This window comes from Schistosoma haematobium, chromosome 7, assembly GCF_000699445.3.
Source record: "Schistosoma haematobium chromosome 7, whole genome shotgun sequence".
Taxonomy (NCBI): domain Eukaryota; kingdom Metazoa; phylum Platyhelminthes; class Trematoda; order Strigeidida; family Schistosomatidae; genus Schistosoma; species Schistosoma haematobium.
The window spans coordinates 10,141,030-10,164,384 of record NC_067202.1 but is presented as its reverse complement, the minus strand read 5'-3'; the positions used below and the strand labels follow the sequence as shown (position 1 = coordinate 10,164,384).

The 23,355-nt window shown below is 33.4% G+C and overlaps 1 protein-coding gene across 1 annotated transcript in view; it reads right to left on the bottom strand.

Moving 5' to 3' along the window:
* Positions 1-23,355, bottom strand: part of CRHR2 (Corticotropin-releasing factor receptor 2) — a 71,558-nt gene that overhangs the window by 41,317 nt on the left and 6,886 nt on the right. Inside the window, exon 2 of the mRNA XM_051217956.1 lies at positions 4,242-4,370. Within this exon, the coding sequence (XP_051064390.1) occupies positions 4,242-4,370 (129 nt within the window). The remainder of the gene's footprint in view (positions 1-4,241; positions 4,371-23,355) is intronic.

Below are 23,355 nucleotides of genomic sequence, written 5' to 3'. Positions count from 1 at the left end.
CTCACATATAAATGAATAAATGTAAAGTGTTTACCAAATAACACGAATACAAATTCACGGTGACATATTGAGTAGACACTTTGAAATACACTTTTCTATACACTCCATCGTTTTCATGTATAATATCAATTATTTATTTTCTTCTTCATAGACTTCTATTGATTATTTCTCTAAAGATATTGCAAAGGTGACTAAAACGTCGATTTTAATGTGACACTGTCAACGAAATATATTACAAATATGGCCAAAAGGAAGTAAGATCAAATCGTATAAACTAACAGATAGCCTTTTTATCCTAATTTGAAACTTATCTAAAATGCATAGAGTGATATTTATGAAGGAGTTGATATATTTTTGATTTTCTTATGAATTTTTAAAGTGAATATTAATCAACTAGTGACACCCTTCCTGAGCAACCTAAAGTTTCTGGTGGGTTCATGAACGAGCAGTGTTTAGAGTTCCATACTACAACTCAACGGCTGATCAATGTTTCCTGGTTTCCACTAGCGGATTACAAGATATATGATCAAATTCATAATTGTGACACCACATTTTGCATAGTTCTTATCAATATCAGCTCTGATTGTATTAAATCGGATACTATTCTTTTTATGGAATTAAAATCTAGATTAAGTAATTCTATAGTAAGGTTTGTGAATAGTTTACTTCTTTTCGAATATATATATACGCCAATATAAACACATATATGTCAACCCCTGTTTTCGTAAACATCAAGTTGACACTGATATGTATTCAATAGCAATAACAATACCAGAAGTCAATAACTGCGATTGAGCTATAATATTTCACTGTTTTCGCTCTATTTTTAAAAAATACCAAGCAGAATATGTCAATAAAACAACTATTCTTTCAGAATATTCAACTTAAGAGAGAAAAACAACATATTCACTGATTTTAAAAATAGATGAATATCTGAGTTATTCCAGTAAAGGTTGTTTATAATTCTACAATCCAAATATTCAGTTTGGTTCACTCTCTTATCATTCTGTATCATGCAGATTTAGTTGTTCCAAAATCTAGCAACCCTATCAGATCAGAAATATCTCGAAATTTCCTTCATTTGTATTTAGTAAATTACAAACACAAGCAAACTGCTGATTGATATGTTCACCACTCTTGATTTTTTTTAAAAAAGTGGCCTCAAAGTTCAAGGACTAAAACTAAGAAATGGTATAGGTTTGTGGAGATTATTAAGTTTTTGATTGAGATCGTGAAGTGATTGATGTTAGACCACCATTGAAAAGCCGGAAGCAGTGGATGGTCGTTTCGTTTCAAACAGATAAGCTATTGACGGCAACGACTATATACTTAGAATCATTTGATCACTGAGATTCACTGACAAAAGCAGTATTTCATTATTCTATCTGAATAACTAAAGACATTTCGTTATCTACATAGAATCTCGGAAAATGTTCATTATAAATCTTACTCATAAGTATCAACTGTTTCCTGTGTATCATTTTAACTTGCGTTAATTTAATTCGGTTATTTATTTACTCTGAAGATTTGGCTTACATTTAGTCATGAAGCGTCCGAACTACAACATTTCTACTCATTGGGATATAACAATATAATAATTATTAAATCCTACTCATGTTTATTTTTTCATTATTTCTTATCTCTGTCATTCTCATGAAAGCAGAAACAGTAAAACATCTTTCAAAATGAAGGGGTAGAATACAATGAATTATATTCAGTGCTATTAATTCACTAGTGAAATCGAAGAAGACGATGATGATGAATTTTATGAAAGCCTACAATCAACCGTAGGGAAGAGCTCAGAACAGTAGGGATATATCGATCCCGATGAGAGATCTAAACGATAAAGTTGGAATGGCCAACACAAGGTATAAAGATATCATGAAATATTATGTACTAGGAGAAAGGAACAGGATTGGGGAATGATTTGCAAATTTATGTGCCTTCAACAAAATGGTTATAAGTGGCAGTATATTTCTTCACAAACACATACACGAAGCTCCATGGGTCTCACTAGGTCACACCACTCGCATCAATAAAATGTTCGTAAGATCCATGGAAGAATGAACAGAAAAACTGATATAGCTTCAGATCACAATCTGGTGGGGGTCAGGATGAAAATAAAGCTAAATAAGCATTGTACAACTTCAGAAACTGAACTACAGACGTTTAACTGAGCCTTCTTTCGAGATACTGACAACGAATTCATGATAGCACTCACAAACAGGTGTCAAGCCTTATATGATCTACTTGAGGAAGAGAAAACTACTTCGAAGAACAACAGAAAGAGATTAAAGAAGCATTGACTTCAACGTGTCAGGAGATTCTGTGCCTCATGTATCACCAACATTAAGAATGGATCTCTAATGGTACACTGAACAAGATTCAAGAAAGAAACAATAAGTCAGCGATTAACAACAGTTGAACAAGAGCAGAATAAGCCAAGGCACAAACTGAATACACAGAAGCAAGGAAGAGGTGCATGATAGCGGACAAGTGGAGATACTTGCAATACCAAGCAATGACAATGGAAAGGCCTGCCAAAGACGAATATATAAGATAACAGTATGACATAACGAAGAAACTGACAGAAAAGCATAGTAAACCAATGAACAGTAAAGAAATAGGGAGAAAAGTCAACGACTGAGATACAAGAACAGCGGAACAGGTAGGTAGAGCACTTTGAAGAGCTCTTAAATAGATCATCCCTACTAAACCCAATGGACATCGGTTCAAAACCTACAGACGTTCCCACAGATGTCACCCCACCAACAATTGAAGAAATTTGCATGGCCACCAGATAAATCAGAAGTGTGAAGGGACTAACACCAGACAACTTATCAACTGAATTACTGAAGTTAGAGGAAGTGGTATCTGCAAAGATGCTCCAAATTCTTTTTGGAAAGATTCGACAAGAAGAACAAGTGCCGACAGACTTAAAAGGACAACACCTCGTCAACATAACAAAATAAGGGGGCCTAATAAAATGTGAGTACCTAGAGAGGGATAGCATTAGTGTCAGTACCAAGAAAAGTCTTCAACAGAATATTGCTAAGTCGGATTAAAGATTCAGTAGACGCCTAGCCTCGAAATCAACAGGATGGATTCCGTTAAGATCGGTCGTGCAAAGACCACCACAAAACACTACGGATCATTGTTGGGTTATCATTTGAATGAAATTCATCACTACGCATCAACTTCCTTGACTATGCGAAAGAATTTGACACTGTAGAAACTTTTAGACATTACGATGTACCTGAGAAGATCGTTAACAACAAACGAAATTCATAGGACAGAATACACTACAAGGTTGTACATGGAGGACAGCTCAGTTCTATTGTACAGAGCCGGAACTTGGAGAACTGCTATAACCATAAACAAAATTATGTAGGAATTCACAAACACTTTTCTACCCAAGATAATCTAGATCATTTTGGTCGGTTACTATTACCGACAGCCTACTGTGCGAGAGAACAAACCAACTTCCAACTGAAGAGGAAATGTAGAAACGATAATGGAAGTGGATAGAATATACATTATGGAAATCATCAGATTGTATCACGAAGCAAGCCCTAACTTGGAATCCTGAAGGGTACAGGAAAAGAGGAAGACCAAGGAACACATTACGTCAGAGATTGGAAGCAGACATGCAACGAATGAATATCAGTTGGAAATAACCGGAAATAATTGCCTAGAATAGAATTCGATGAAGAACACTGATGGGCGCTTTACACTCCTCCACAAGGGGTAACAACCGTAGATAAGCAAGTGAGTTATATACTTTGATCGACCGTTATGACATTTTACGTGATTATGATTGTTTAGATCAGGGAACAAATTTGATAGTTGAGGTGATTTTTCACTGAAAATACTTATGTTGTATTTTTACTATAAATATAACTGTTATCACGTTGCAATTTAAGTTTGTGATGCTGTTAAGATGCTTTGTAAGGATACCCCCCACTTAGATCAAGCTTGAATATTGAAAACTTCTTTTTAATAAGCAGTCTATTTATGTTAGCAAAGTACATCATTCTTTTTCGTTATTATTGTCTTTTTTTTCTAAGTGCAAATCAATTCCGGTTGATTATTATTCAAAAAGAAAAACTGAGTTGGAGAGCTTGAATCAGTTTCCTTGACATTTATTTATCTAACACATTTCTACAAATAAATTACTAATTAATTTCATAATACACCATTTAACACAATACACTTGTAAATATATACAAACTGAAACTAACCATTTTCATTGTAATGAAAATCGGTGACATTTGATGGACAAGGTAATTTCGCAAACCGTCCAGCTAGTGTAGGCGGCCAACACTGATGAATTGAATTGAATGTTGCTTGACAGTATGACATGTTCATACCTAAAATAAAGATAAAATATTGAAAACAAGTGGTCACTTAAGAAGGAGAAGAATAAATAGACACCTACGATTTAAAAGAGTTAAAGTACACAATGATTTTCCTGGCTTACAACGTAGATTGATCTTTAAACAAATCCACGTTTCGTTCCAATATATGACTTATGAACACTGTTGACCGACAATCACACCACAAGAGACCGGTCTCAGGACCCTCAGGTATAGCTGTGAGCACTTAACTTTTGGACTATCGAGACCATATCAAATAAGTTACTTATCTAACTCCAAACAGTTTTCAGATATTGTCTAAGGTCAGCCCATCACTCTAAATCCAACAACCACAATTGTCCACTAAATAAAAAACGACAACAGTTCTTGGTACGACACACCTGATTCAGGTGTCTGGAAATTTTTCGTTCGGTAAGTATTTGTCTCGAACCCAATATGATTGAATTCTCCTAGAAACGACTTCGCAATTGAACTGAGAAAAGTTCAATTTGTAGTCAGTACATGATTATCATTAATTTAGAGTTATGGAGATTGTTGAATTTAGTAGCTTCATTCACAAAGTGAAACTAATTAAACAACCGTTTCTGACCAAAAGCACTGAACAGCTTCATCATTTTAGTATGGAACTTCTTAGAAGTCCACATTCATGTTCCCATCAGTGATCGAAGTCAGAACCTTGATCTCCAAAACCAACCGCCTAACCTTAAAACCACTTAGTTGATTACAATGAACTACATTTCTAGCTTCAACATATATAAGCGAACAATATTGTTTTCAGTTGGGCTGTCATCAAGCCTTACCCTGATAAGTTACCCAGGTTCCCTACTTAGTGTGCATTTACAAATACATCTGCTTTTGCCGAAGTAGCTACAAAGGTTGTACTGCTAAGCAACCCAACAAATGAATGGGTAAAATCCTCCCTATTTAATTTAAAAGAAGATACAGATGATACGTTGCTCCATTTCGATGCACCTGACTTACTGTGATCATATAATAAAAGCGGATCATTTTGAGTGATCTTACATATACCTTCACACTTTACCAACGGCATTCGATGTCGTTTCCTGTATATAACGGAAGCCATAGCGATCTGAATCTATAACCTTATTTTATATTTTCAGAAGAATTTGGTGACTTCCTTGTCTCTTAGTTGGCCGGATATTTTTTAATAAGTTATTGTGCTAATTTTTCTCATTGTCTATTTATTTGTCGTTCTTCAACTCCTTCAGTTTACATTCTTCACTATCTGATTATTTATGCACTTCATATTACGTATCGTTGGTAATTATGATTTCAATGTTTATAAATTAAAGTTTGACTTACTCCCTATATTGAACCGTCGATCAAACATTTTGCTATTTTTATTATGCTTGTTACTATTAGTATACCTACCCACTCCATAGTAATTTATACATTTTTCTTATAACATATAGTGATACATATTATTTCATTGTGATCACTTGCTCATGGATGGCTTCCATTATTTTAAAATCTTCATAGATTCATATAAATATTACTGTAGACCAAAGTAAAACCTGACGATAATCTTATTAAAAACACTATTGTTTGCTTATATGTGATTTTTTTAAAATTTTCTCAATAGGGATCTTTTATATTCCCATCTTGAATTAATAATACGATTAGTGTTACTACTATTCACCTAGTTTCCTAAGGTTCTCCTAGCTGATATAATAATGATCATGATATCATGTTAACCAATTTTAATCATTTACTCCATTTATTTTCTCTCCTTTTTTCTTTTTCTTTTTTTTTACGTTCGATGACCGTTAATAATAATGATTCCATACTTCTTTTATTTTTTTTCTCTTACCTACCATAATCTTAGCGAAAATACGTGTGATATAAAAAAAGAATAAAAAAGAGAGAAAAATCAATGTTTATTACAAAAGAAAAATTCACCTGGAAAATTAACTAACTTGTATAGTAGAAAACTAATTTACGGTATTCAATTTAAATAAATGAGATGTGATAAATGAATGATTTTTTTATTTCAATTAAATAAGCCATCAATATTATTTCATTTTATTCCTAATGTAACTATTAACTGGAATAAACAATCATTCAAAAGTATTTCTCAAATGGATGAATAACAATAAAATTGATTTTTGCACTTGTATTACTACCAAGGAATAACTAAGTAATACTAAATGGCATTGATTTTTTTTATGTAAGGGAATTACATAAAATAAGTAGTTGTTTTGTATGGTGTACCACTGATATACACATAAGTAGTATATAACGATAGTCAGGAATAGAATGTATTTCAGTAGAAGATCGAGAAGAAAAGAACGAGAATGGAAAGCAATTGGTATGGAAATGCAGAAACAATGAAATCTGAGGCGATGGATCGATATTTGCAAAAGAAACAGTCAGATTTACTACATGGTTCTCAGGTTTTAGTGTTCAAATGCATTTGGCTGTTCCCACTCGTGTTCTTGTTCAATACAGTCTCTCTGGAGTTTGTAACACTATCAATAAACGCTGACAAAATGGAAAATAATCAACACATACAGTCATTAAGATACTACTTAAAGCATTGAAACAGCATTCTATTGTCGCATTTTCCAAATTGGATTATTTACATCTTTAAACGAAATCTCTTGAGAAATAACATATTTTTTCTCGATCATAAGTCAAGGGTTGTTTTTCTCATGATAGCTAACATGCCATTTAAACAAGGCATTAAAAGTATTATATACATATTATATAACACCTACATAATAAGCAGCTATTTTTCCCACCTACCTGTTATATCCCGGTGAAGATTAAATTACAGGTAACTTCCAAGGACTATTAATGGACTAATATTCTATAAATATTCTTATTGTATAACTATTCAACAATTACATTATGTATATTTATATTCCTCTTATTATAAGCTTTATTTTGACCTATAATTTATTATTGTACGATTTACGGTTCTTAAGCTATGCTCAGTCTATTAATTACTGTCCCCCTCGTTCACAGTCACTTATTGGCTTTATTGTGTACACATGTTATTTTCTATTTTATGGTACGTTGTGGTCTGTCTGATTGATATATAAACCGAGTAAGTCTGAAATAAACGATCTGATCTGATTCGATTCGATTCGATTCGATTCATATTACAGAAGCTAGTATTGTGTTCTGGACTTAAGTGGAAGGGTTAGGAGGACATAGGACCAATCAGGACGCTAAACTGCTCATACCGGTTGAACGTCATTGGTTTGGCATAGTGCGAAATTGTATAAGTCGTATTCTGACTGGTCGATAAGTCGCGTGATAGAAAAGTCAGACATCCAAGGTCATAACACTACCAAGTAGTAAACTCTAACTCATAATCGGTCCTATTAATTTAGCTTTTAGTACAAAACGGTAATATTAGATAACAACGATGAGAAAATTAAATACGTTTTAAGCAAAATCTTTTAGTAGTATATATAATTGATCATACATCAAGAGGTTACGTATAAATTTTTAAATATAGATGTAGGCCTCTATGTACATTTAGCCATCATCTGTTTCAGTATATCTAGGTATCTAAAATGCAGTAGAAAGAGGTGCTTCGAAAACATTAAACCAGTCATTGAAGTTACTAGCTTCTAATTTAGGCAATGTGATTAACCGATTATCAACCTACGTGGTGTTGGTAATCATGGAGCGGAAGATCTAATAGTCTTATGTACAAAAAGCAATTTGGATGTTTAAAACGGTTTCAGTCTAGTTTAGGATTTTTCAATAATGCACGCCATTGAACCGAGGATTTACTAATCATTAGATGAATACATTACCCATTAGATCATTCAGTCACAACTTGGTAATCTAAATTTTTATATTTAGTGAACTGAGAGTAATAAGCGACCGTTATTCTTTATTATAGTTGATATTTGTCTTATTCTCAACATTATGACAGTTTACTGAATGAATTAGCTTAATATTTTTACTTCAATCTTTTTCAAATAATTGCATCCTTTCATTTTTTTTGTTGTTGGCTCTTTTGTTTCAACGTTTGGAGACCAGTAATAGACGCGCCAATGTCTTTCAAGTTATACTTTATTCAAAATTTATATCTTTTTAGTACGCATTTCTCAACAGTGCCTACCTCCGAACCCAATCGCTAGGCCAGTTGCACACAATACTTATTTCAGTCACTCCGCGAAACTTTACGACCATTTTTCATTGTTTCGAACGGGTAGCTAATGTGCAATCGACATATTTGAGATCTCTTGGTCATAGCATCTCATTAAAATTCTGGAAATACTTTCAGAACAGTGCTTTCTGATTTCCGATTACTGTCCAACTTAGGTCGGTTCATGTTATCAATAACATTTAACAGTCTCCATAAACCCGCTATACTGAAAACGGTCATTGATTCGGAACCTAAGAACACTATACTAACCTAATTAGATTTTACTAAGTTCAACATTTGAGAACATTTAAAATTTATTTTCTTTTGTAATAGCCGTAAGCGTATAACCTAATTACTACCGATCTCATTAATAATCACAAATATTCATTAAAAAACCAACCGTATAATTTCCAGCTCTTCTCAATAGGATAATAATTTTCTAATTTTAATTATTACTACCAGGGATAGTACAAACCTTGTTCATGAACATAGAAAACATCTACTCCTCTCATACAAAGTCTCACACTAAGAAGATTTTGGTTTTTCATATAATTCAAATGTAAAGTGAATGCTACATGTATCAATACAAAATCAGTTACGATTTATTTCTAAGAAATTTTGGCAGTTGTAATAACCTAGGCAATAAATATTTTGTGTAGTGATTGAAAGTTGAGCTTAAAATACTTTTGAATCTTTGATTCTTCCCTACCGAAAAGAAGGTACGTTGGTCAATAGGCTAGAAACTTTAAATCCCTAGTCTAGTAAATGTTTGTTAAAAGTTGTATGTACACAATCTAGTTATGGGGATTTTTTATGTCCAAAAACAGATGGAATTAACTGATTACTGAGTATTAGTGACTACCGTTATGTTTATCTAGTCCGTAATCCTCAAGACTGGATAAACTTAACACCTGTTGCTACTTGATGGTCAATCAGACTCAACATCTCAACCTTGCATAAAGTTATTTGAGGCATCGACAGCTCAGTGCTATCGTTTCAGAAAGTGACACTGAACTATGAAGTTATCAGTTCCACAAAAACCATTCATTTCTTCAAGTTTTTCTCGATAATGATTATCAACTAATACACATCCTATGTCCAAAATTTCTTACCGGTTACCTCCAATTGTTCAGAACAAAAATATATCAAATTAGCTAAGCTTTTAATAATTCATAAGAGCCTATAGTTTTGCGAAATTTAACAACTTATCACTCATCTCTATCAAATATTACTAAAGAACTTTAATTGCTAATAATTTAATATGGTTCCCATTGAGATAAAACAATGTGGACATACATTTCAACGTATTTCAGTTGCAAATATGTGAATACATTACGAATTCTACTGCCTCGTATCATTATTTCATAAATAAAATTATTAATGAGTTTGGCTGTGCTTACCCTAAGCATTTAAATGTGAATCTATGTTGCCATTCTAGACAAAGTCATCATCATTTACTTCATGTTGGAATAATTAGTTAAAGTAAATGTTGTTGACAGTATTGTCCAGCATGACAATAATCACTTCTTAACTAAACCATTTGTCCTGGTGAATACAACAGAGCTGAAAGTATTTTGTATTAACGTCGGTTTTCTTCACTCTTTATTTGAAGGGGGGTTGACAGTGTTGGTTTTCACTCATTCACACTCTATGAGTTTTCGTAAAGTTACAAATAGTTATTTATGGTAAAATTTAAAATGACATGTCTAAATTCAGAGACCATTATCACCATCACTTAATTCACATTTTTACATTCATAACTTTTAGTAGAAATGATTTATAAGAAGACTTCCAATATAAAATGTATTTACTGATTGTGAATACGCAGTACTGTGGTGTACCTACTTGGCATGAAATAACTTCATATTCCTCCGTAGGTTTCAATCGCTCTCTGAATGATATCTTTATTCTAAACTTACTTACTTGCTACACAAGACGAGCTAACTTTATTTTATATTAACAATAGATTTACTTATATTAAGTGTACTGTTCAGTATCTGAGATCCATCTTATAACAATTAATTAAATAAGTAAATAACATAATGGTTTTTAATTTAACAAACTAATCATACTGATCTGAAACTTTCAAGAAACAATTTTTCGCGCAAAATAAGAACTTTATTAATCGATAAAGTATATTAGCTCTAGAGTTACTGCAAGTCCCAAGCCTGAGTAAAGGAGGAGGGTTGGGCATGGGGTCGTCAACCGCAACGTCAATCAGATTAAACAAATTAAACCATTTAAACTCTTCTAACAACCAGAGCAATAATTTTTATAGATGCATGAAAAATATAAAAAAATTCACTAAAACATTATTTTTCATATAAAACACTTTCGGTTGATTATGTTTTATTGTTTTACGAGAAAACAAAATAAAAGAAGTTAATGAACTCTTGATTTTTATATGAGTTAAACATTAAAAAATAAAGTGATTACCTCTAATTATGAAATATAATTTATTATTGTATTATTAGTATGAAATCGTACAAGATAATATCATGTCATCATTTTATTATTTTTTGTCTTATTTAAGAAAACCTTTGTATTTTATTATCTTTTAATCTCCACAACCCCATACTGATAATTACCATGTGCTCACTGATGACTAGCTTCGTGAAGAAATTCTCGGAGTTCTATTAAACAGCTGTGACCAGTGGAGCTAATCCGTGTCGGGTAGAAACAGGTATCTACGTCAGACAATGAAAGATGGGCGCGCAATTTCGTGGGTCGGTTTGGGTTTGACATTAACACCGTTGGATGCTGGTCGACTCAGTGGTCTAGAGGTTGAGTGTTCGAGCGCGAGACTGAAGATTCTGTGTTAGAATCCCGTGAGAGGACTCGTGGATGTGCACTGCTGAGCAGTCCCACAATAGGACGAGACAACTATCCAGTACTTTCAGGTTTTCAATGATGGTCTAACATCAATTGATTCATGATCTCAATCAATAACTCAATAATCTCTACAACCCAATACTGGTGAAGACTAATAAAATATGACTTATGTTTGTATGCAGATAGGTGAAAGTTTCTTTTTGAAAATGAGAATGAACTATTCCAGATACGCATTTCTGACGAATGTCAACTAATATGAAACCAAGATCGAGGTTATTCTATCGAATATTTGCAATAATCCAATATTTGTAAAATGCATTTTTTGAACGCGTCTGTTTATTTAATGCCTGCGATTTTATGGAAAAACATCCGATTTAACACGTGACGACTAAGAAGTGAAGTTAAAATAATTTAGTTTGGCAAAATGTTTCATTAATAAGAAGTAACAAGACTTTCCCTCTGATGTTGAGGGCTGCAATCGATCAATCGCTTTAAACATGAGTGCATCCTATACTGATTGTCTCGATATTACTTTCAGGTCACAAACATTTTAGGTAGATATGGATAGTAACCAGCAGTGGAATCCAGGACTCACATTTCGTCAGATGGATATACCTGCATTTCAGAGTCGATTTTCTCTGCTGGACTGATTAAATACAGTTTTACACATCAGTGAGATCAAAATTACAAACATATATAATCAAAATTCACCCGATGAAATAAGTGAGTAGCTGTCTGGACTCAGTAACTAAGTGGATAATGTGATGGTATTTTAGAAGAACGGTACTGGGATATGGGTACATCGATATGACGAGTTTCAAATAGGACAAAATGCACATCCTGAATTTGACATTAGCAATTATCATTCTGTACTTACACTACAGACATTTATTTGTTTATTTATCCCTATTTTATCCATGCTGTGGAATATTTGATTCATACAGTCTCGCAAATTATCTAACATTATAAAATTCTTAATAAGATATGAAATATGATCAGAGCCATATATACATACATACAAGGGCTATCTTAACACAATTTCCGGATACTACGATAAATTTCACTTTCAACACTTTTTACAATTGGACGTCTTGTTTAGTAAACAGTTAACCTGTGGACCATGTACTTATATTCAATAATTCCTATACTTGATTATATTTCCTTGAAAATGCTTGGGCTAGATTAGTAACCGGAACTTTGGATTTTTTAAAAACATAATCACTATGAATTCACTTGGTGTTGTTCTACTTAAATCTTCCCATTGTTATTTAGGACAGTAATTGATTAGTCTCTTGTTGGCATATGTGCATCCTGTGAGAATCGCATCGATATTTCTCTAAGTCACAAGCTTTTAGGCAAAGATCCATAGTGATAGTCGCTAGCAGTAGAATCCAGTTTGATGCATGTTTCGTCTCGCTTGCGACTTATCAGCTGAATGTACCTGCATCTCGGAGTTAACGTTCACTCCGGGATTCCAACCTAGTACCGATCGCCTTAAGCGCCATCGCGTTATCAAATTAGCTACCTAGAGACTGATCAATTGCAGTCCTAAATAACAATTGGAAGAGACAAGTCAACAACACCAAGTGAATATAACTTTAATCCATTGCACAAGGAGGTGGCTAACAGGACTCAGTAGCTGTGTGGATAACACGATGACGTTTGAAGCGATCGGTACTGGGTTGGAGTGTCGGAGAGAGAATCAACTCTCGGATGCAGGTACATCCAGCTGACGAATCTCAAATAAGATGAAACGCGCATCAAACCATATATTTAAAAATTGCAATCATAATGAAGAATAAAATGGTTGTAAAATCATTATGTTTATTCAAAGAGACGGTTTATAAGCTTAAAAGAAATTCATTTGAAGGGAAAACCACTTTGATATTTTTACTTTTTATACCGCAAAACATCAGAACGTAACTGTTATTGTTATTTCACTAATCAGAATAGTGTAGAACCTACATGTAGATTTTTTTATTTTATTTCACTTATCTAAATCACACTCATTCGATTTTTAATTAACTTAGTATTTAAACTACTGTTTAAATCATTAAAGTAGTTTTTCTATTTTAATTTTCATATATATTTTTTCAACTTAATTCTCCATGGATGGTCAAATGGATTAGAAACATTTTTTTATTATCAGAAGGGGTTTTGTTGAGATTTTAGTCATTTCAATAGTTGAGATCATGAGTCAATTGAAGCTAGACCAAGTTTTCCATGGTGGTTTAGCTTCAATTGACTAATGATCTCAACTATTGAAATTCTATATTAGTTGTTTACCGATTTTAAAAATAAAGAAATTTATTGTATTCTAAATTAGTTCAACTGACATACTTATGCACTATCAATCATGCATGCACAATTATATATTCTCATTTGATATAGATAACTCATGTTATTTAACACCGGCTAGTTTTATTTATTTTTATTATTAAATAGTTTATTCTATTAAAGTTTTTTTCTTAATTAATCAGTATTAAATGCTTTACTAAAACGAACTGACCTAAATAGTTTCTGCATGATCTAAAGTCTTAGTGAATATTGCATTCTTCTAATGTTACAAATAAAAGTGGTTCCAGTTGAATGTTAACCGAAGAAATTAGTAGATAATATGTTCGAATCAATCTAAACCTTCGGGGTAAAATACAAAAAGACTGTAAATATGCATAGTTAAATTATTTGAGCTTGATTAATTCAGAATAAACTTCGAGTCACTGCATAATTATCACTCTATTAGACATCGAATTTTATCTGGTATTCTGTTTGGGAAAGTATACTATATTACACTGTATACATTTATTATATTAAATAATATTTTATGCACTGCTGAGGCATCGTCAATCCACGAACTCAAGCCTGAACATTACGTGCAGAAACGATTCGTCCAACTTCTCATCTTTCCTCGGCCCTAATTCCCTTAATGGATGTATCTACCACAAAGAAAAAATGTGTCCTAATCATTAAATTTACCCAAAATCGTATTAGATTTAATTTTATTTCATGATTTATTAAGACTTTGCTAATTTAAGTTGTAAACTAATTTGTATATAACTGCAAACGGAATGTAATTGATTTTTATAGGATCATCCAATTTAACGACTGCAATCATCTATAAACTTAACTACAATTCTGTGTTTATTGATAATCAACTTCCATATAATATCCAAATATTCTAATAAAAGTTTATCACTGTTACAGAGGGTAGAGTGGAATGATTAGATAACATTGGTATTAAACGTTTATCTCATCACATCAAGAATTGATATAAGCTAGAGAATGTAGACTCTGGTTTCAATCTAAATTCATTTATCACAAAATTTGCATGTCCTGGAATCAATCACAAAACTGTCCATTGAATGTTGCTATTGTTTGTTTTAATGATATGACCAAAACAGAAAATAAGAACGCAGTTATCGATTTCATCTAAGAACATACACATTCACAATTCACAAAATGAAACAAGGAAAAATAAAATTATTATTATGATTATTCAGATGACTAAATATAACCTCAATTTTTTTAATCTTTTTTTTGGACAGATTTTATTTATATCAGAAGGGGTATTATGGTCCTTGTTTGATAAGCGATATTTCCAATGGTAACTGAAATAAAGTAAATTTAAAGTAATTAGTCTCTGATAAATTTCAAAGATTATCAGAACTATGTGATGATATATTAACACAATATACTTCGAACAATCTGATCACACACAATATACTTCTTAAGAACATTTATATATAAAAAATAAAAGGTCAACTAGACTAAAAGTGAAGGGCTATAGGAAACAAGGACAATAATAATAATAATAATAATGGTAATAATAATAGTAATGTGAACACTATTGGAAACCTAATCACTCTGGATAATAGGCCGATATTACTAGGGGTAAGTTTAAGGTGAGAACAAATTGGTTTTGGATACACATAGGAGGTTTGGATTTTCGTATGGATAAGGCTTCAACAAACCTTAATATACGCCCTTTTACACTTTTATACAACACTACAAAAGCCGAGATAAGATCAATCTTATAGCCAGTTTCGATTGTATGTTTAGCAATAGAGGATGATGGATGTTTATCCTCTATTCTTATTGGATCGTTTGATTGTATTTGTTTTTGCAACCATTTTGGTACATGTTCACACATCCTAATTTTGAGATCACGATTGCTCCTCCCTAAGTATGTGTGACCGCACACACACACACACACATTTAAATTGGTAAACACAGTGGGATGTGACACAATCGTTTTCATATCTTTTAGGTTTTGGATGAAGCATGCACCTTGTTCTTTCTCTGATAATGACCTTTGCTGCACAATACATTTTGTTGATGACTGATTTATGCCTTTGTTTCAATAAAAGGCTAGTTGAATCACCTCTAGATGTATTGCGCTAATATATCATCACATAGTTCTGATAATCTTTGTCTTCTTGTTACGTTATCGAAATTAATTAAATTATCATGTATAATTGTAAATAGAAAACTATACCAATACAATAATTTGCACGATGCCCGATATATTTTCATAATAAAAATCAATATAATTAATGACTGACAATTATCAATTGTTTTAATTAAGATTTATATATATGTATATAGAATAGCAAATTTAGGTCATTGAAGAATATAAGGAAAGAGAGTAATATGAAACAAATATTTATTAAGTTATCATAGATTCCTTGATTGATTTCGGTATCTGATTTCAATTAATAAATAAATAAGATAATTTTACATTATTCTAATCAATTAAATGGACATTAGTCCAAAATGTCAAGTGCAAAGTTCAAATTTACGTGAAAAAAAGAATTCATTTGACATAGAAATAAGCAAAAAGATTGGTTGAGGTTAGATATTAACACCGTTGGATGCTGGTCGACTCGGTGGTCTAGAGGTTAAGTGTTCACGCGCGAGACTGAAGATGCTTGGTTGAAATCATGTGAGCGGGATCGTGGATGTGCACTGCCGAGGAGTCCTACAATAGGACGAGACAACCATCCAGTACTTTCAGGTTTTCAATGATGGTCGAATATTAATCGTTCATAATCTCAATGAAAGACTGATCAGTGTTTTTTTGTTTTGTTCTTGATAGTTTATGACTCTGGTCAATATTCAAGAAGATATGGTAGTTTAATTTATGCATAGAATGTGACTTCAACTGAATGATGTGTAATTCTGAATTATGGATTACGGTGGAAACGTTAACCTATCAACTTGATTTACCACAACAACAATTTTAACGTTTTATGTTGATATTCGAACTCATTACATATTACTTTAAACACCAAACGCGCTTTCTGAATTAATATGTTTGATTGATATATCTTATTCTCAGTAATCACCTTATTCATTTCAGTCCATTAAGAAAATCATTGTCATAATGTAAAGTATAGTTTCCACCACCTAATCAACCAAATCATTTGGAATTGTGTTTGTGATTAGAGTTATTCAATAGTGTACCTAGTTCCAGGGTTTTCATGAGGAAACGTCCAAACGCCTAACATCTCAGTATAATGTATGATATATTGAATCATCTATAAAATTCAATAAGCTTTAAACAGTACGTTACAAACATAACTTTATCACTACTCAGTGACTAGTCAAATGTCAACTGTTGAATTATACATTAAACACATCAAATCATTCATTAAAAAGCTTATGTTTCAAATATTAAGCTTTTTAAGCACTTAGCCACTAAGTCGTGGATGCACATATGCCAACAAGTGACAATGGGAAGATACAATTAAAGAACACCAAATGAATTTAAACTCCACCCCACTGCATGAGCAGGTGGCTAACAGGACTCAATAGCTATGTGGATAACGTGATGGCGTTTGAACTGAACGGTATTGGGTTGGAGTCCCAGAGTGCATATCAACTCTGGGATGTAAATTCCCAGGAGTGCTCCTGTGGAGCAAGTTACATTGCTCGAGGTTCTAGGAACTTACATTTTCTTGCTTACGAACACCTCCTAGTGTGGCTAAGTAAAGGTTTAGTGAAGCAAGTGAACAGCTCGATATTAGCCCATAGTGCCAGTATAAACCAATCTTTTTCAATTATTTATCGGGTCAGTAATTTTTTGCCAATGCTTGTCAGATTTAAAATCTTTCAAACGGCTGAAGAGGTAGCCATCCGGGTGAAGAAACCGGAGCTATGTGTACAAAAGAAATATCTTCAACAGTTTCCCCTTCCCCGGTCAACCTCAAGGCCAACTAATCAATAGTAATCTTAGCTATTGAATGACCTAATCTGACTTTTGTACTAACGACCTTTCGTAGTCAAATGTAATTATCTCTTATCTTTATTCACAAATCTTTGTATAATAATAATAGTGTTAATAATAATGATAATTATTATTACAATTGGTTAAATATCATTATTAACCTCCCCAATAAATGATTCATTCACTTCGTATTCACCTCACCTTATTACATCTTACTATAATATCCACAAAACCTTTTTTGATATTACTAGTATTTCCCACAATATAGTTTTCCATTAAACGTTTGATTGAATTATAATTGCACCATCATTTCTCTCATCCTATCTGGCCCATATTTATTCCGATTATGAATATTAGTATTTTCACTTCACATATATGTAGATTCAAGTTAACATTCTATATGAGTCACATCAATATCAACAATTTTATTCTATTTTGTTTGACAATCCTACAATTCACATGCTTTAAACGATACAGTTTGCCCTTAACCTGGTCATTTTTCGGATTTTTAATTTGGATTATATAATTGTAGAACTTGAAGAGAATTTATCTAAAAGAATATTTTTCATTCAAAATATAAATCTTTTAATATGATGGGAATCATTAAACAATTAAAATATGAATATATAACAGCATCATCATCGTCATCATCACTAATTAATCATACTAAAATTTCAGTTGATTTATTGACATGTGAATCAAACATACACCATTTTGAATGCAACTAAATAATAAACAATTATTGATATATATAAGAAGGGGTTTTGTGGAGATTTTAGAAATTTCACTACTTGAAATCATGAGTCAGTTGAAGCTAGCCCACTATGGAAAACCTGGAAGCACTAGACGGCCGTTTCATCCTATTGTGGTACTCCTCAGCAGTGCCGAATTTCCGTTCAATAGGTCAACATTTTTTTCATTATTTTATTAATTCATGGATAGACACATAAAATCTCGCGAACTCCTGGTAGGTGTTGTCTCATCAGATACTCACTATCCACTTCATTCATATCTTTCTCCTTGTATATCTTCTGAAAGAACGAGACGTCAATACATTAGATTCCATACACGCAAGCAAAGATATGAAAGCTCCCCAATACCTTAACTAGCAAACATACTCTGTGACGAACAGATTGTTAGAGTTAAGCTAGTCAATAACTTCTATCTTTAAATATGTTTCTAATTAAAAAGTTGTACAGAATTAAATCTTCTTTATGAAAGAAACATTTCATTCAATTTCAGGTAGTCTATTTCGTTCATTTATGTAGATATGTATGCAACTATTGGGTTTCTTTACCTTTTTTCCTCTTTTCTCTTTTATATAAGAAACTTGTTGAAATACTTTGGGCCTAGATTTCTATATTGTACCAAATATATAATATTGAGTAAAGCGATTAATAATAACAATAATAACAATAGTAATCAAACAAGATAAGCTATTAAAATTTAGATGACTTCTTTCCATTAATCGCTTTTAAGTTAGTAACCAAAAACAGATTAGTTAGTGGTTAGTGCTAGTTGAATCCTACCAATAGTTAGATAATACAACCTTAGTGAATACTAAAAGATAGATCAATGTAATCAATGAATGAATTTTAACATTTCTGACTTCAACACTGACAAAATGTATTTCAAATTCTAGGAAGGAATATTACTTAGTTGGAGAATTTTTCGGAAGCAGGGAGCTGTATCTAACGTCTTAATCCTAATATCTCACCTTAAGGTCGATTTTTAGAAGTAAATATGAGCAATTCTAACAAGTAGAATGAACCATATCTAAGAGCACAAAATCAATGAGTAAGTGAAGTTGAATATATGATTTAAATATGAGTTTATTCTGTGATGGGTTCGTGAGTGTGCACTTCTAAGGCATCTCAAGCCAAAAGATCAGACAGTCATCCAGGACAACACACATAAATTATCTATGATTATTCACACAATATTTCAGTACAAATAACAACCAATTTGATTAAAACGAATGAGGTCTGTATTTAAATAAACCTGTCGACTGAATTAACAAGTAAGTCAACCTGATGAAGTTGCCACTAGAAAATAAGCCTGGAAAAACATGCTTCTAGTTAAAAGATTATCAGAATTATCTAAATATAATAGACGAACTCATATGGATACAATATTCATCATAGTAACTGTTCTAGATAAAAAAAATTTTTTTTCTTTTTATTCATATTATTTACAATAGAATTATATTTATGTAAATACAATCGAATTCAGATTTCTTGTTAGCATTCATTGTTTACATAGTGTGATTTCCTATGCGTTGCCTTCACTGAAGAGTGGATATTTATTCCTCAAAAAAGCAACATTGTTGTGAGTATATCAAAAAAAAGAAAAAGAAAAAAAGTTAAAGCCTAATATCATTTTCCTTGTGTATGTAAAATTCTATCAGTTTGGTAAAAGTTAGGCCGATAAACGCAAACGACAATATCGGGACAGTCGAATGTATCTCAGCACAAAATTACAGAACATTCAGGTAATATCTGAGAACTATGCAGTAAATACTTCATGTGCAAAATATTAGTCAATCATCTCGGACTTTATTATTCCTTCATCTTCATATCAATCATTTTTTGTTCTCGTTCTCATTTCTTCCATCTTCTTAATCTTCCGACTCCAGATATTTCACTTTTGATTAATGATATATACTATTTACATCTGTTGACATCAGTAGCACACACCACAGTATTATCCTCAGTTAGAGGACTGTTAAAAACTAAGAAGCCTTAGATATCTAATTCGTCTTAATATAGGACTCTTCAGTAGCAGTGCTCTCAGTTAAAGAAAAACAATTATCAGTGGAGTCCAACCACGTCGATAGAATGAGAGATATTATCAAGAGAAATAAATAATAGTCTCAGTGTTGTGAATTGACAAAAGCTGAAAATGTAAATTATTGGAAGGCAACTCAATGTTATAAGGGCTTAAGTTTAAAATGATTTACCAGTAAGTACATGATGTGTGTTTTGATTGATAAGTAATTGATTGTGAAATCATAATAAAAGTGAAACTTTCGTGTTCATTATTAGGTTTTAACAGTGAAATATAGCTTTATAAGCAAATATGGATAGTGACTAACAGTGGAATCCAGTTTGATGCGCGTTTCATCTTATTTGAGATTCGTCAGCTGGATGTACCTGCATCCGAGAGTTGATTCTCTCTCCGACACTCCAACCCAGTACCGATCGCTTCAAACGTCATCGTGTTATCCACACAGCTACTGAGTCCTGTTAGCCACCTCCTTGTGCAATGGATTAAAGTTATATTCACTTGGTGTTGTTGACTTGTCTCTTCCAATTGTTATTTAGGACTGCAATTGATCAGTCTCTAGGTAGCTAATTTGATAACGCGATGGCGCTTAAGGCGATCGGTACTAGGTTGGAATCCCGGAGTGAACGTTAACTCCGAGATGCAGGTACATTCAGCTGATAAGTCGCAAGCGAGACGAAACATGCATCAAACTGGATTCTACTGCTAGCGACTATCACTATGGATCTTTGCCTAAAAGCTTGTGACTTAGAGAAATATCGATGCGATTCTCACAGGATGCACATATGCCAACAAGAGACTAATCAATTACTGTCCTAAATAACAATGAGAAGATATAAGTAAACAATACCCAGTAAAAGAAATATAGCTTTTAATTTGGGTTAATTTCAGCTGATAGATAATTTTTGAAAGCTAAAGGCTATTGGACAGTTGCTTAATTCTAATTCTAGATTCATCACCAGTGGTATTTCGATTATTGTTCATGGTGAAACTCATTCAATCATAAGAACAATATCTTTCAAATACTAAAGTGTTTTAACACGTTATAATTCTTAATAATTTATGTCCAGGTTTTTGTACATTTGAAGATTCTCACTATTTATACTATAAAACTTACTTACGCCTGTTACTCCCAATGGAGCATAGGCCGCTGACCAGCATTCTCCAACCCACTCTGTCCTGGGCCTTCTTTTCTAGTTCCATCCAATTCTTGTTCATTTTTCTCATGTCTATCTCCATTTCTCGGCGTAATGTGTTCTTTGGTCTTCCTCTTTTCCTTTGACCTTCAGGATTCCATGTGAGGGCTTGTCTTGTGACGCAGTTGGGTGCATTCCTCAATGTGTGTCCTATCCACCTCCAGCGCTTCTTCCTGATTTCTTCCTCCACTGGGATCTGGTTTGTTCTCTCCCACAGTAGGTTGTTGCTAATAGTGTCCGGCCAATGGATCTGAAGTATTTTGCGTAGACAATTGTTAATAAACACCTGTATTTTCTGGATGATGGCTTTTGTAGTTCTCCAGGTTTCTGCCCCATACAGTAGAACTGTGTTGACATTTGTATTGAAAATCCTGACCTTGGTGTTGGTTGACAGTTGCTTTGAGTTCCAGATGTACCTCAGTTGTAAATATGCTGCTCTTGCTTTGCCGATCCGCGCCTTCACATCTTCATCAGATCCACCCTGTTCATCAATGATGCTGCCCAAATATGTAAAGGTTTTTACATCTCCCAAATCTTCTCCGTCAATTGTGATTGGATTGGTGCATTCTGTGTTGTATCGGAGAATCCTGCTTTTCCCTTTGTGTATATTGAGACCTATTGCTGCTGAGGCTGCTGCCACACTGTTTGTCTTCTCCTGCATCTGTTGTTGCGTTTGGGATAGAAGGGCCAGATCATCTGCGAAGTCTAGGTCATCCAACTGCATCTTAGATGTCCATTGTATCCCGCGCTTTCCTTCAGACGTTGACGTCTTCATGATCCAGTCGATCACCAGGAGAAAGAGAAAGGGTGAGAGTAAGCAACCTTGCCTAACACCGGTCTTCACTTTGAACGACTTTGTCAACTGTCCTCCATGCACGATTTTGCAGTTTAATCCATCATATGAGTTCTGTATGATATTGACTATCTTCTGAGGCACGCCGTAGTGTCGAAGAAGTTTCCATAGTGTTGGTCTGTCCACGCTATCAAATGCCTTTTCGTAGTCAATGAAGTTGATGTAGAGTGATGAATCCCATTCAATTGATTGTTCCACAATGATCCGTAGAGTTGCGATTTGGTCTGTACACGATCTATCCTTACGGAATCCTGCCTGTTGGTCACGAAGTTGGGCGTCTACGCAGTCCTTCATCCTGTTTAACAATATCCTGTTGAAGACTTTTCCCGGTATTGAGAGAAGAGTGATGCCCCTGTAGTTATCACACTTGCTGAGATCGCCTTTCTTCGGTATTTTGATCAGAAGTCCTTCTTTCCAGTCTGTTGGTACTTGTTCCTCATCCCAAATCTTATTGAAGAGAATGTGGAGTATCCTTGCAGTTGCCGCTACGTCTGCTTTTAGTGCCTCTGCTGGGATGTTGTCCGGTCCTGCTGCTTTGCCACTCTTGATTTGTCTGATGGCCATGCTGATTTCTTCAATTGTTGGTGGGCCAACATTGATTGGGAGGTCCGTGGGTGCTGCTTCGATATTGGGTGGGTTCAGTGGGGCTGGTCGATTCAAGAGTTCTTTGAAGTGTTCTACCCACCTGTTTTGTTGCTCTTCAATGTTGGTGATTACCTTGCCTTCCTTGCTTTTCACTGGTCGTTCTGGTTTGCGTCGATTTCCAGAGAGTTTCCTTGTTATGTCATACAATTGTCTCATGTTTCCTTCTCTTGCAGCCTTTTCCGCCGTCGTTGCTAAATCTTCCACATATTTACGTTTGTCGGTTCTGATGCTCCTCTTCACTTGTTTGTTTATTTCCGTGTATTCAGCTTGTGTCTTGGCTTTTTCTGCTCTTGTTCGGCTGGTATTGATCGCTG